At 32.4% G+C, this 13,537-nt stretch overlaps 4 protein-coding genes across 4 annotated transcripts; 1 reads left to right on the forward strand and 3 right to left on the reverse strand.

Moving 5' to 3' along the window:
- Positions 1-2: 2 nt before the first annotated feature.
- Positions 3-8,966, reverse strand: LOC111000210 (DNA oxidative demethylase ALKBH2). The gene is made up of 5 exons (XM_022269581.2): positions 8,752-8,966; positions 7,929-8,108; positions 6,937-7,116; positions 6,203-6,366; positions 3-136 (listed from the first exon to the last, which is right to left on the reverse strand). Exons 1-5 carry the CDS (start codon positions 8,766-8,768, stop codon positions 3-5), a joined length of 675 nt encoding a protein of 224 aa, XP_022125273.2. The 5' UTR covers positions 8,769-8,966.
- On the forward strand, positions 392-6,203 carry LOC111000211 (tetratricopeptide repeat protein 30A). The gene is made up of 2 exons (XM_022269582.2): positions 392-486; positions 4,260-6,203. Exons 1-2 carry the CDS (start codon positions 433-435, stop codon positions 6,192-6,194), a joined length of 1,989 nt encoding a protein of 662 aa, XP_022125274.1. The 5' UTR covers positions 392-432; the 3' UTR covers positions 6,195-6,203.
- A 178-nt stretch (positions 8,967-9,144) lies between the features above and the next one.
- Positions 9,145-10,448, reverse strand: LOC111000208. Its single transcript, XM_022269577.2, has 2 exons — positions 9,470-10,448; positions 9,145-9,341 (listed from the first exon to the last, which is right to left on the reverse strand). The coding sequence occupies exons 1-2, from the start codon at positions 10,426-10,428 to the stop codon at positions 9,155-9,157; spliced, it is 1,146 nt and encodes a 381-aa protein (XP_022125269.2). The 5' UTR covers positions 10,429-10,448; the 3' UTR covers positions 9,145-9,154.
- Positions 10,449-11,631: 1,183 nt separating this feature from the next.
- LOC111000193 (COA8 family protein CG14806, mitochondrial) lies at positions 11,632-12,370 on the reverse strand. The gene is made up of 2 exons (XM_022269559.2): positions 12,008-12,370; positions 11,632-11,845 (listed from the first exon to the last, which is right to left on the reverse strand). The coding sequence occupies exons 1-2, from the start codon at positions 12,275-12,277 to the stop codon at positions 11,639-11,641; spliced, it is 477 nt and encodes a 158-aa protein (XP_022125251.2). The 5' UTR covers positions 12,278-12,370; the 3' UTR covers positions 11,632-11,638.
- Positions 12,371-13,537: the final 1,167 nt, after the last annotated feature.

Below are 13,537 nucleotides of genomic sequence, written 5' to 3' on the forward strand. Positions count from 1 at the left end.
TTCTAACGAATTTTTCGAAATGTTAAATTGATCCTTGGGCCCCGTATTTTTTTCCTCTTTGGCAAACTGTGGTACCAAAATTCATTTGTAGGTGGATTCATAAATAATACACTTCCGTGCTCCAGTGTAATAGAAACTAAAACAAAAGAAACAATTGCAATAAATATTCACATTGTGCCCTTAAATGATGAACCAATATACCCAAATATTTTGAAAATGCATAGGTACCTATAATAATTGCTCCTATGGTTTTCTATCTATCCCACAGCAACACATAAATACAAATTTTCATTTTGTTGTCATGACAACAATACTTTTTTACAACAAACGTTTAATAGTGGTTTGACCATCAACTTAAATAGTAATATATTAAGTTTTAACATAATTAATAAGAAATATTTAGAGTTGTATGCCAATTAAAAAACGACAGCTATGGAATATTCACAAATATCAGACGGACAGTACACAAAAACTATTTATACTATGGTAAGTATTTTATATCACAGTAGCTTATAAGGCTTTAGTAATCTTTCAGAATTTAGTATTCCAAATGATTAACGGGATAGATGCGTTGATACCAAATCAAACCGATTGCGCAAATAAATACAGACACCCCGAATTGGTATTATACCAATTCAATTGCATAAAAAAATAGTTTAGTTGCTATTAACAACCCTAACGTCGGGTGTTCACATGTGAACATCGACTGTGTCCTATTTTGTTTTTCTTTTTCTGCAGCTCAGTTTCATCAACGGTTATCGGAGCAAAAACTCTTAACATCAGATGGGCCTACTTCCTCTTTTCCCCGGTATATAAAATCCCTCATAAAAACAATTTCTCATAAAAAACTTGTTCATAAAAAATCTAGTCGAAATGTCTGTGTCGCAGATAAATAGCTGATAATCAGCCGTTCCTGTAAATTTAACAGTTTAACTAGCGGCCTGAAAGCCAGTTGATCAAACAGCTAGGCAAATTACTTGGATTGATGGCGTTTCATTATTTGCCTAGCCTGTTGACAGTTAGTTTAAATTTATTCCACTTTCTTCCACCCTCAAACTCGAAACGAATAATGACTCAATGTAAAATAAGAGCATATAATAAAAATAGAGTCATCTATTGTACGAATGTCTTAAGCATTAGCCAGTCTATTAAATGTTGTAGCAAACGCTAAGGCTGAATATCTTTCAGACCGTTAGTTAAACGGCGCTGTTATTAAAAGCCTAGGCTGACAGCTGAACGGCTACTTAAACTAGTTGGCTGCAACATTGACGTCGATGACCAATGGCTAGCCATGCGTCATACTCATGAACGAGTGCTACTTGTGGTGACTGGTCGTACTTGAATTCGTGTATGCAGTGATATTAGTTGTTTCTACTACGTATGTAAGTGCGTGCTCCTATTTCACCATGCCTCCTGCTGATAGAGGAGAAATCTTTGTTTTTAATTTATTTTATTATTCTTTATTACTCAAGATGTTACATGAATAGAACATGGTGTAATAATTGCAGCTCCTTACAAACGTTGTGTAAAAGAAAAAACTTGGCGATTAAAAAGAGTGGCGGAGAGTTTATTGCCAGTTCTTCTTAAATGATTTTAAATCATCCGCACCATGCTTCATTGAGGACTGTCGTATAGAATAACCTAGCCTGTATAAGATTAATACGATAAAGATAAAATCTTTGTTTTTACTACATTTCTAGGTCTAGATTAAAAAGGCCTTGCATGCCGCGACATTAACTGCTATCTTGTTATTGATAAATCAGATAAAAGTTAAATCAATCAAGCGGCCCTCCCATACGGAAGTATTTTTATTATGAAATTACAATTATTGTGTAACGTTTGTATGATAAGATTATTATATTAGTTATAGTATATTTGTACCTTATGAATAAAAGGAAATCGACGGTCACAATTTCTCCACCGAAGCGTCGACATTCATTACTAATATGTATAATAAATTTTTATCATATAATAGATTTATTATTTATTTATTTATTTATTAATTACAGACATGGCTAAACTCACAATAAAATAGACTATAATATATACAATACAAAATTAATTAAAATAACATAAAACACAGTTTATTCTAACCCCTAATACTCTCCAAGTATACCCTCAAATCAGAGTACACTGCCGCCATACGCTCACCAAATAGGTCACTCTCCGGTGAAGAGTCGAGAAACCCATTTAGCATCGAGAGTAGTCGAGGAATGGGGGCTTGTTGACGCTGGACAGTGCGAGCCGAACGCACAGCAAAGAGGTTATGCCTCCGGCAGCGGTAATAATTATCCGGAACGTACAGTCTGATGATTTCCCCCATCAAGTATGCGCTTTCCGTTTCGTTTTTAATAACGTTTAGACCAAACCTTACCACAGCCAAATCCCTACGAAGCTCTAACGAATTGTACCCCAATACCCCCATCAGGAACTTAGTAGGGTAGAGGTAAGGAAAAAAATTGTACCTTCGTTTGTACAGGTTTCTAAGGAACTTCTTTTGCACCCTTTCAACACATTTCAACAATTTACATTATATTATTAATAATAAAATTCTCAATATCTGAAATATATATGTTGATAAATTAAACAAAATAAAATATAGTCTAAGCCAGTGTTTCCCAGCCTTTTTTGTACCATTCCCACCTAAAATTCTTATGTAATAATAATTTAAAAAAATAATTTATTTTATTATATTATATTTAGGTTTTAGTGCCACTGATTTATTTATTTTTATTATTTTGAATAGATTCCTTCGTTACTATATAATTTCTATTACCATTAATATGAATAAAAATTAAATAAATAAAATGTTACATCAAAATTGAAATTTTAAATGCAATAGTAAATCATAAGAGCTATATTAATGTTACAAGGTGTGCTAAGATAAGATCTTGATCAAAGATACGATTTCAAGTACGACTTAATTAGTCATGGACTAAGTAATTGCAGGTAGTTTATTGTTTATTTTATAAATTATATATATCTAGATACTATGTTTTAGATATTTTAACTTTAACTGGAATTCCGATTCCAGTTTTAAAGCTGTATCTAAATCCTCGGGCATTTTAGTTTTTTAACGCGTTCAATAGCTCGTGGCATTCGATGTGAACATTCGCACGAATATTCACATATACATATAGGTTCGTGGTGAGCATGCTCAGAGCACCTGAACACACAGCGTCTACGTGTGCACGTAGACGCTGTTTGCGCTGTTCGCTGTTTGAGTGCGTTTCTTTTAATCTATTACTGTAAGATTTAAAGAAGAGACATGAAAGTGACGAATTGAATTTGTTAACTAGTTGCGCAGGCAGCGACTGGCTTGTAATGTAACATTCAAAAAGATTCACCGTAAAACCGACAGTGAGTCATCGCTCGTATCGACAAAGATGAGATAATTTAGTTTAAACAATAATTTTGTTGTGTCGAAGATCACCCCACCACAACCGCGCTGTCGGAAATCTTTCGTGAGAGTGGCTGGTAAATATGTTATATGGAGCGCATAGTTCGAACGAGCATTTTACGCAGATTCTAGACCACAGCATATAACCCCAGCTTGATGTAATGCAAGTACTATTACAAATAGCGAATATCCGTAACGTTGTGAAAAACTTTTTTGTTTAAGTTTTAAAGTTTATTTTATTATTATTTCGTAAATCAATGTCAGACATATTTTAGTCATTTTCAGTGATTATCTGATTCCCTAATAGGTATTATTAGGTTATTTAATATTGAAATTCATTTTTTTTGCATATAGCGAATACCAACGTTTTATTATGTAACAAATTAATGATAAAATATGACGTAATTTACCGGAAAATATAATATAATGATAAATTTAAGCTACAATATTAATGGCACTCATCATTCGCATGCTTAATGTCCTTTGTCACTACTTCATTTATATAATCTTTTGATAAGTGTGAGTCAACAACAGAAGTTATTATTACACTAGGGAACGCACTGAGCGTTATGTTGACAACAATACTCCCGGTTTTGTCATACGAGAGTGTAAATTTCAACTCTGTGTTAGAATTAAGTATGACTGCCATATGTCAAAACGTACTTTATTTTTTGGGAGCATTCGGTATAAATCCCGGATCGATATTCAATGAAATAACATTTTTGACGTACTTAGCATTAATGATAATTTGAATATTAGCAATAGTTTGGACGACAGTCTTTGGTGTGATTACTCTGTCTGGTATGACCCTGGTCCTTTGTTTGTATCTAACAAGAGTTGAACTTTATTTTTTTTACAGATTCGAGAATCCAAGTATGAGGACGCGATAAAAGCTCTAAACGATGCTATGAATTTTAATCCAAATAGAGCTGGATTATCTTTACTTGGCTATTGTTATTATAGACTGCAGTCATTTGTGGACGCTGCAAATTGTTACGAACAACTATCTGCTATGCATCCCGAAATTCCCGAATACAGATTATATTTTGCACAGGCCCTATACGAAGCTTCAATGTTCGACGAAGCTTACAAAGTTACTCTGCAAATAAATGCTCCTGAATTAGAAAGAAAAGTAACAAAACTACAGTCTGCTATTAAATATGGTGTCGAAGATACAATAAGCGCAAAATCTCTTGTAGATTCATATCCACCAGATGATTCTGACAAAGATATTAACTTGGGATGCCTATTGTATAAGGAAAACCAATATGAAGATGCCTTACAGAAATTCTCGAAAAGCTTAAATATTCTAGGCTTTAATGCTCATCTTCATTACAACGTTGCGTTATGCTATTTTAAGCTCAAAGAATATCCACAAGCCTTGAAACATATAACTCTTGTAATTGAAAAGGGAATCAGAGATCACCCAGAACTATCAGTCGGTATGCAATCTGATGCTTCTGAAGTTAAATCTGTAGGAAATTCTTTAACCCTACACAAGACTGCACTAATAGAAGTGTTTAACTTAAAAGCTGCTATTGAATATCAATTAAAAAATATCGAGCCTGCCAGAGAAGCTTTAGCTGATATGCCTCCAAGACACGAACACGAGTTAGATGCTGTAACACTTCATAACTTAGCCCTTACATCGATTGATCTTAAGCCCACAGACGGCTTTGAAAAACTTCATTTTTTGCTACAACAAGATCCATTCCCTTCTGAAACATTCGCTAACTTACTCCTTCTTTACTGTAAATTTGAGTACTACGACTTAGCCGCAGATGTCTTAGCTGAGAATGCCCAATTCACATACAAGTACCTAACTCCTTATCTTTACGACTTCTTGGATGCCGTTATAACGAGCCAAACGTCACCAGAGGAAGCGTTTCAAAAATATGAGGATATTGCTTCAAAGCATGCTGAACAATTAAGGAAACTTACGAAAGTAGTCCAAGAAAGTCGCTCTCAAGGCGACAATGATCAAGTTAAGAAGGCTGTGGTAGAGTATGAAGAAGCTTTGGAAAGATATATTCCCGTAGTAATGGCTCAGGCAAAACTATATTGGGACAAAGAGAACTATGGGCAAGTTGAAAAGATTTTTCGTAAATCAGTTGAATTTTGTAATGAGTCTGACGTGTGGCGTTTAAACGTCGCACATGTGCTGTTTATGCAGGAAAGCAAATATAAAGAAGCAGCCAGTTTCTACGAGCCAATCGTGAAGAAACAGTATAACAACATTTTAGATGTAAGCGCCGTTGTGCTAGCTAATTTATGTGTGTCATACATAATGACGTCCCAAAATGAAGAAGCAGAAGATATTATGCGTAAAATCGAAAAGGAGGAGGAGCAGCAGATATTTGAAGACCCTGAAAAAAAATTCTATCACTTGTGTATAGTGAATCTTGTGATAGGAACATTATATTGCGCAAAAGGCAATTACGAGTTTGGTATCTCAAGAGTAATAAAATCACTTGAGCCGTTTAACAAGCGTCTGGGCACTGACACGTGGTTCTACGCTAAACGATGTTTTTTATCGTTCCTAGAGAATTTAGCGAAACACTTGATTGTCGTTAAAGATAACACTATAAAGGAGTGTCTACAATTTCTCGAAGGTTGCGAGACTTACGGCCGGCGTGTGAGTACCGTTATCGAGACGCCATTTCATGAAGAAGACGCAAATAATAAAGCTAAGCAGACCGTAACATTCGAAGCTCGCGTACTTCGTTACATGTTTTATAAATTGCGAAGTATCGACGATTCTGTTACAATTAACAAGTATGAGGATTTGAAATAAAAACTGACCTGGAGGAATTGGCTTTTTATTTGGACCAGATTTTCTTGCATCCCTGTGTTTTAGGACAAACGTTCTCTCTGCACCGAATGATAGGGACGCAATGGGAACGGTAGGGTCCAATTCAGGTTCATTGTCTCTATGTTCGCCCATGTGGTCATTTCCATTTCTATACCTAAAACACAAAAAATAAACTGCGGCCGCAGAGCAAAATAATGAACAGCTCAAATTTAAGATTTTTTCTTTTAACTTTGGGTTTGTTCCCTGAGGAGTAGAGATTCGTGTCAATAGGCACAGACTTGACTCTGGAGACTGGCGCCTGATAGATAGTACCGGTTACCCCAGAGCTGGTGGTTTCTTCGCTTAGCGATTAAGTATCATAATACAGCGAGAAAATGCTACCAGCGTTTAAGTTGCACTCCTAAAGACCAAAACTTTTTACCAAACTACCGTGTAGGTTGAGAATATTGCAAATACTGTTTATTTGTGTGTTGGAAATAAAGAAAATATTTCTTGAGAAAAATAAATTAATAAATAAATATATGTCCTGGCTATATTTTGTATGATTTAGTCTTCCTCGTTAAAATACGATGAAAATTAAAACAAAGAAATCAGGGTCAACGGATAATGGAGATACAAATGAATGGATGTTTTTGAATGAAATTAAAACGCACAAATGATCAATTATGAGTCTCAAGCGCGGAAAATCTGTCCACAAACCATAATGTATTACATAATGTCTTACTTATTGACCAAAACGAAGTTGTATTTAATGCCCTTGATTTTGAAAATGAAATTTCGCAATGCTAGAACTGGATCCGGCCATGGTAAAGCAGGAACAGTGAGATTGGAGTACGTGTAAGTGATTCCTGGATCTCCGTAAGCCACTTGCTGTCGAGGTAGAGGATATATTTTACCGAATACCCTAAAATATACGTAGTTTATATTTTGACAATTATTTATACATTAACAATTTTTTCCATATCACACGATATAACATTCATTTTATACTAAGTTGATAGCTGAAGATAATCAATTGATAAACATTTTTTTTAATTGTTAATCAATTGATTCAAATTTAATCGATCCAAACCAGTCGTTAATTCTCACATCGACGTAAGAAGTGAAATAATATTCGTAAGTCACTGGTTCTTTGGTCATAAGGTACTTCGTATTAACGCCACAGCGGCAAAAAATAAATGGCTAGCGTGGACAACCTAAACCTGATGATTAAATATAAAATGATTTACTTTTTTTAAATCAAAACACTTTAGAAGCCTAAAATGTGTAGGTTAGGTTAAGTTGTCCACACTTACTAACCATTAAATTTTTGCCGCGGTGGCGTTAATACGTAAGTACCAGTCATAATTATTAAAGTCTAAATTTTCTTAATTTATTCATCCAATAGTATATCTATACTAATATTATAAAGAGGAAAGGTTTGATTTTTTGTTTGTTTGTTTGTATGAATTGAATAGGCTCCGAAACTACTTGGCAGATTTGAAAAATTCTTTCACTGTTGGAAAGCTACATCATTCCTGAGTGACATAGGCTATATTTCATTTTCAAAAAAATAGGCATCCTTACTAAAATTACGATAACATTAACATTTGTTTATTATTTGATACAATTCTAACAGATGGCGCTGAGTTAAAGGTAGTAGTTTGGCAAGACGACGTTTGCCAGGTCAGCTAGTATACAATAAAGAAGAACACCTACCGTAACTTAAATACCTACTTAATTTTGGCTAAATCTCCTGTAAAATATTCCAGCGTTTCATCCAGTTCTTTTATAATTGCAAATGCAAGTGGTCTAGGAATTGGGATAGAATATTGGATATCGAGACCGTCATTTTTTATAGATTTCCACGCAATTTCGTCAATAATCAATTCGTTAAGTTTTTCTGCCATTTTAAGTCTTAAAAAGGGGGAAAAGGTATATATAAGATTTGTGTGGGTAGAATTCGATTTCTCGTCATCATCATTCAGAGATTACGTGAATAATATCATAGTTTACCTATTTCGATACAATTTGTGAATTTTATACACTGAGGTTTCTATTATTATTTACTAAGGTTAAGGACTAATTGCTTTGCAGTTAGTAACTACTAATAGAATTAGGGCCTGTTTCACAATGTCCGGATAAGTTCCATATAAGCTATTTATTACTTATTTGTAGGATAAACAGTATTTTTGCGTTTCACGACTGTCAGATAGCGCTATTTGTCATGAAATGCTAAGCATTTTTTCCTATATAAGAAGTTACTCTATGATGCTAAGTATCTTATTCGGAACTTTTATCTTTCGAATAATTTATGTGTTGCATAGCTATTTGGCACTTTATCCATACATTGTGAAACAGGCCCTAAATAACATAAAATACTTAACAGTAAAGTAAAAAAATTTATTAGTAGAATATATTTTACAAGAGACACATACTATTATTATATAGACCTGTATGTTTTTTGGCTTGACATATTTGACACTTGCATCAACAACTCTATCTGCCATTGATAATATTATGATTTATATTCTATGTTTAAGTAAATAGTAATACTTACAGCGTAACAAATTTCATTTATAGAAGTGTCTAAGTTTTATGCGGAATATTACTTATTCTTGCACAATTACTTATACCTTTTCACTATTCTAGATATTATATATCTACAATGAACAAATGATGCATAGAACTATGTTGTTCTTGTAATATCATTATGTCAAAACACTACATGGATGAATGAAAGGTCTTTCATCAGATTTCCAAGTCAAAAAACACTATGTTCGTTGCCAGCGTATGAGTTTAACAAACAAAAATTTCCCCTTTTTGTATAAGTACTACCGAGTTTATAATAATAAATTTGCACAACAATAATTATATTTAAATATAATTAAGCCGAATAAAATAGTCGTATTAATTTTAATTAAAATATTACAATAAAAAAAATATTTCTCGAAAAACTAAAATTATCTACTTGATGTGAAAGTTGTCGAGCATTGTACTAGATTTCCAGAACATTTGAGAAATTTTTGAAATGCTTCGGATCCAGTCAAGAATCTTTGTCTTGTTATCGGGTAGTTAATATTTTTAACTTTACAATCCTCGAATCTTCCTAGGTTTTGAGTGGTGTAGTCATTGACTATGGTGGTCGATCTTTAACATGAAAAAATATAAATTAGAATTCAATACAATTACAAAAATCAATATATTCAGAAGATGCATACCACACATTAATAGACAATAATTATCTTTTCTTTTTACGTTATATAATAACAAAATACCTTCTGTAATCCAATAGGCAGTCTTTATCGCAATAAACAGTATACTGCCTTATCCTACTTATTGTATCTCCATTGTCGTAGTCAGTCTGAAAGTTGTATTCGTAAAGTTTTTCAATTAAACCGTCTTTATCCTTAACGGTCCAACAATATTCGCCGGGAAGCCCTCGAAGTTTGGGTGCTTGTGATAAAAAACAGTCGTATTCAATTTTCGTCAAACTGTTGTTATGCCTAATACCATTAACGGTTTCAGCCTCCTCTGGCTTTATTATAGAATTATCTAGGAATTTCTGAATTTCACTTTTCACATCGGAATTTAAAATGTTATCTTTTGTTTCTACTATAAATTTACAGCAGAATTCTTTTAAATCCTTATTTCTTGATTTGTACACTTCGTTTATTAAGGCAATAAGATTTCTTTTTGCATTGTCTCTTTCTTTTACAAGTTTTTTAATGCGGGTTTTTAAAAATACATTTTCTTGGTGTGTTGTTAAATATAGCTGTTGGAAACTTACGTATTGGCATCGGTTTTTCTTTATTATTCTTTCTGTATCCTCAATATAACGAGTAAGTCTGTTTTTTGCTAGGTTTTCTAATTGATATCGCATTCTGATATTTTTGTTATCCCGAATTGTTGTCAGTAACAGCTTCCCTAAATTCCTTCGTTCCTCATTTAATTCTTTAAAACGTTTCAGTAAAAGTAAATTGTTATTAATTGAATTAGATGCATGTAACATCTGTCGTTTAAAGTAAAAGTCAATTTTTTCGAGAATTATTTTGTAAATATTTCCCCAAACAGTGGGAGCATACTTTGTGATGGCAGTCCGAAACTGTTTTGCTGTTTTATTTAAATACAATTTTAGTCCAAGTGTTTCAAAATACATTTTCGATTGCTTGTTTAGCGCATATAATAGTCTAGTAATAAAGTTCATGTTACGATTATTTTGCAGCATTATAAACATTATGGAACATGTGAAGAACATAAAATAATGATAATACGAATAATTTGTGGGTTCTTGTGCTGGTAACAAAATAAATGTATCTGCTGTTCTTTCTGTTTGCATTGTATTAAAACTATAGTTCTGGAACAGAGGTAGTATCGTATCTGTAAAATAATGGGAAATTATATGCATAGTAATAAGCGTAGTCATTTTATTAGGAAGAAAACGGACAGAAGGCTCGAGAAGATCTGCGAGAATTGCATTTCTGGCATTTAAAGAATAGGAATGTTCTTTTCTTGAAGGAACCTAAGTTGTATTGGTTTGGAAATACTTCCTTTTTTTTATAGAACAGGGCAAACGGGCAGGAGGCTCACCTGATATTAAGTGATACCGCCGCCCATGGACACTCTGAATGCCAGAGGGCTCGCGAGTGCGTTGCCGGCCTTTCCTTGTTCTGTACTCTACCTACCCTGCGTTGACAAATGGTCAAGAATATGAATTATTCATTGAATTTCCAAAACAAATTTTCCATCATTTGGATTAGAGGGCTGTTAAAAATTGTGATCTGTAATAGGTGTATAGATTATTCTGAGCTCAGGCTCTAATCTTAAATAAGCAAAAAATAACCCAGTTATGAATTTGCACTGTTTTTGCGTATAATTTGTATAAAATAACAGTATACATTACCTCTTGGGGATACAATACCCATTTTGTTTAAGTAAATGTCAAGACAACACATGGCTATCCACATAGCTGAAGATAAGCCAAAAAGCCATCTTAATGCAATATACATAGTTTCCTTGATTGGTATTGAAGCTTATTTTTTTATTTTCATGCAGAATTCCATCACTATAAGTACACTGAATTTTAGAAAATATTTTAAACTTTAGGCTGCTATTTGACATTAAAAAGATGTCATAATATACACATATATGCCAAAATTGGTTTTTAATAAATTAAATTTTATACTACTTTCATACATGAAAAAAGGCTTTAATGCTTATACATATTATGACAAATTAATTCTAAAGACTTCCTTTTTAAAACATATTAAAAATATAGTAATAATAACTACTGGAACAAAAATATAAATAATTTTAATTTAAAAAGACAAATGGGCAGGAGGCTCATAGGAGGAGGAATTTCATATTTAACTTGACATCCAATGATGGAATTAAGAGAAAAATATTGAAATATGTGGCAATACATAAAATAAAACACTTATTATTTATTAATCTTTTATTTTTAAAATTCTCCTTAATTTTACTCTAATAGCTAGTCCAAGTAAAGTTAAGTTTTTCTTATACCATTCAATATTATAATTAATATGACCTTTCCAGTTTTTATCCAAAAAGGCTTTGTAAAATACGCTCATCTCATCAGCAGTTAAATTAGATTTGCCTTCTGGTAAGTTGTTCTTTAAGTAATTTTCACGTTCCTGAAATAAATATGAAAAGTTTAGAATTCAAATTTAATTTAAAAAAAAGGAGATATGTATTTGTTACTATTTATAGTAAGTACTTATTATCTAAACGTAAGTATAATGTTCTCTACGTTTCTGGCGTAAACCGTGGTAATGATTACATAAAAACATGTTTACCTTAAAAAATCGTGAATTGTGCTGTGTCCAAAAATTTTGATTCCATTCTTGAATTTCTGTTCTCAATTTCCTATATTTCGTTTCTAGTTCACTTTCGTTTGCTGGTTGTTTAAATATTATTCGCCGAAGGTTGGAAACTGGATCAGGTGGACCAACCATATCACTTGATATTTTTTTCGGATTCGGTGGCTGAATATCGGGTGTTGTACTAGTATTTTTTACGGAACATTTACACCGCCACCTTGACAAAACAATTTTACGAGTAAGCATTTTAAAGTTGATTTGATTTTATAAAACAAAGGTTTTTAGATGCAGTAATATTAAATTCTTCAGCTACTCACTAGTCAATACTCAATATTACAATTGACAAGCATAAATCATAGTAACAGTACAGTTAATCGTATTATCCGTCAAAACCAGCTGATTGAAAAATATGTCATTGTATTAACGTGAACTGTCAGTATTCGAATAAAAAATGACACTTCTCAATTTCTCGGCACCGAATTATGTAAAGGGAAGCGATATTGTTAATTCATATTTGATCTTAATAGATATCAGAATTTTTAACCGTTGAAATGACGAAAGGTGACGCTGGTGATGACTACTCTGCTAAATTGGATTTGTGTTTGACTGATGGAATTGTGAAAACAGGTGACCAAATCAGAAAAATATTTCTAACCTTTCAAGTTCTTGTTTCCTATTTACAGTTCATAGTATAGGAAAAATACTGATCTCCTGTTAAAGGTTTCATCCACTATGATTTTAATTTACCTTTATTACCTATTTACATTTGCTGGTACAGAATTGCAAATCAATATTATAAGGAGTTATAATATGTTTTAGGTGGTGGCATAGTACTTGGTGCTCTTACATCAGTATTGTTCTTTAAAAGACGGAGATGGCCAATCATTGCTGGCATGGGTATGGGAATCGGTCTTGCATACGCTAACTGTGAATATGAGTTGAATCCTAAAAAAAATTCAGCTTAGTTACCAGTCAGGTAATTAATAACCTTGAATCTTCCTCCTTGAAGAATCCTCTCAACTTTGATATAAGCATACCAAAAAATTAAATTTATGTATTTTAAAAATTAAATACATACAATAATACTGATATTTCAAACTAAATAAAATTATGTTTATATATTAGAAGTGCAAGTAATTGTTAAATTTTATTTTTTTCTTTCAGATAAAAGTGTTAAGGTAATAATCACATGAGATAAAATAAAATGAGTGACTCCAGTAGAATTTATTTAGAAGATACTGTACTATTGTATTTGCTTTGCTGTTAATAAATATTTATTTTATTTCATTTTATTGATTTCCTTCTTAATATTTGATTTACATTTGTAGTTTGTTTGTAGTGTGGGGCTATAATATTAAATAAAGTGAACAAATGAGAGAACAATATACTTTATTGTACAAATCAATATTGGAATAAAGACATAATTTAGGAGTAGGTATCTTAAAGAATTAACAATATAATTTAGTAATACACAAAAGCTAACAACAACCCATATACAAACACCCA

Source organism: Pieris rapae, chromosome 8, assembly GCF_905147795.1.
Source record: "Pieris rapae chromosome 8, ilPieRapa1.1, whole genome shotgun sequence".
NCBI lineage: Eukaryota > Metazoa > Arthropoda > Insecta > Lepidoptera > Pieridae > Pieris > Pieris rapae.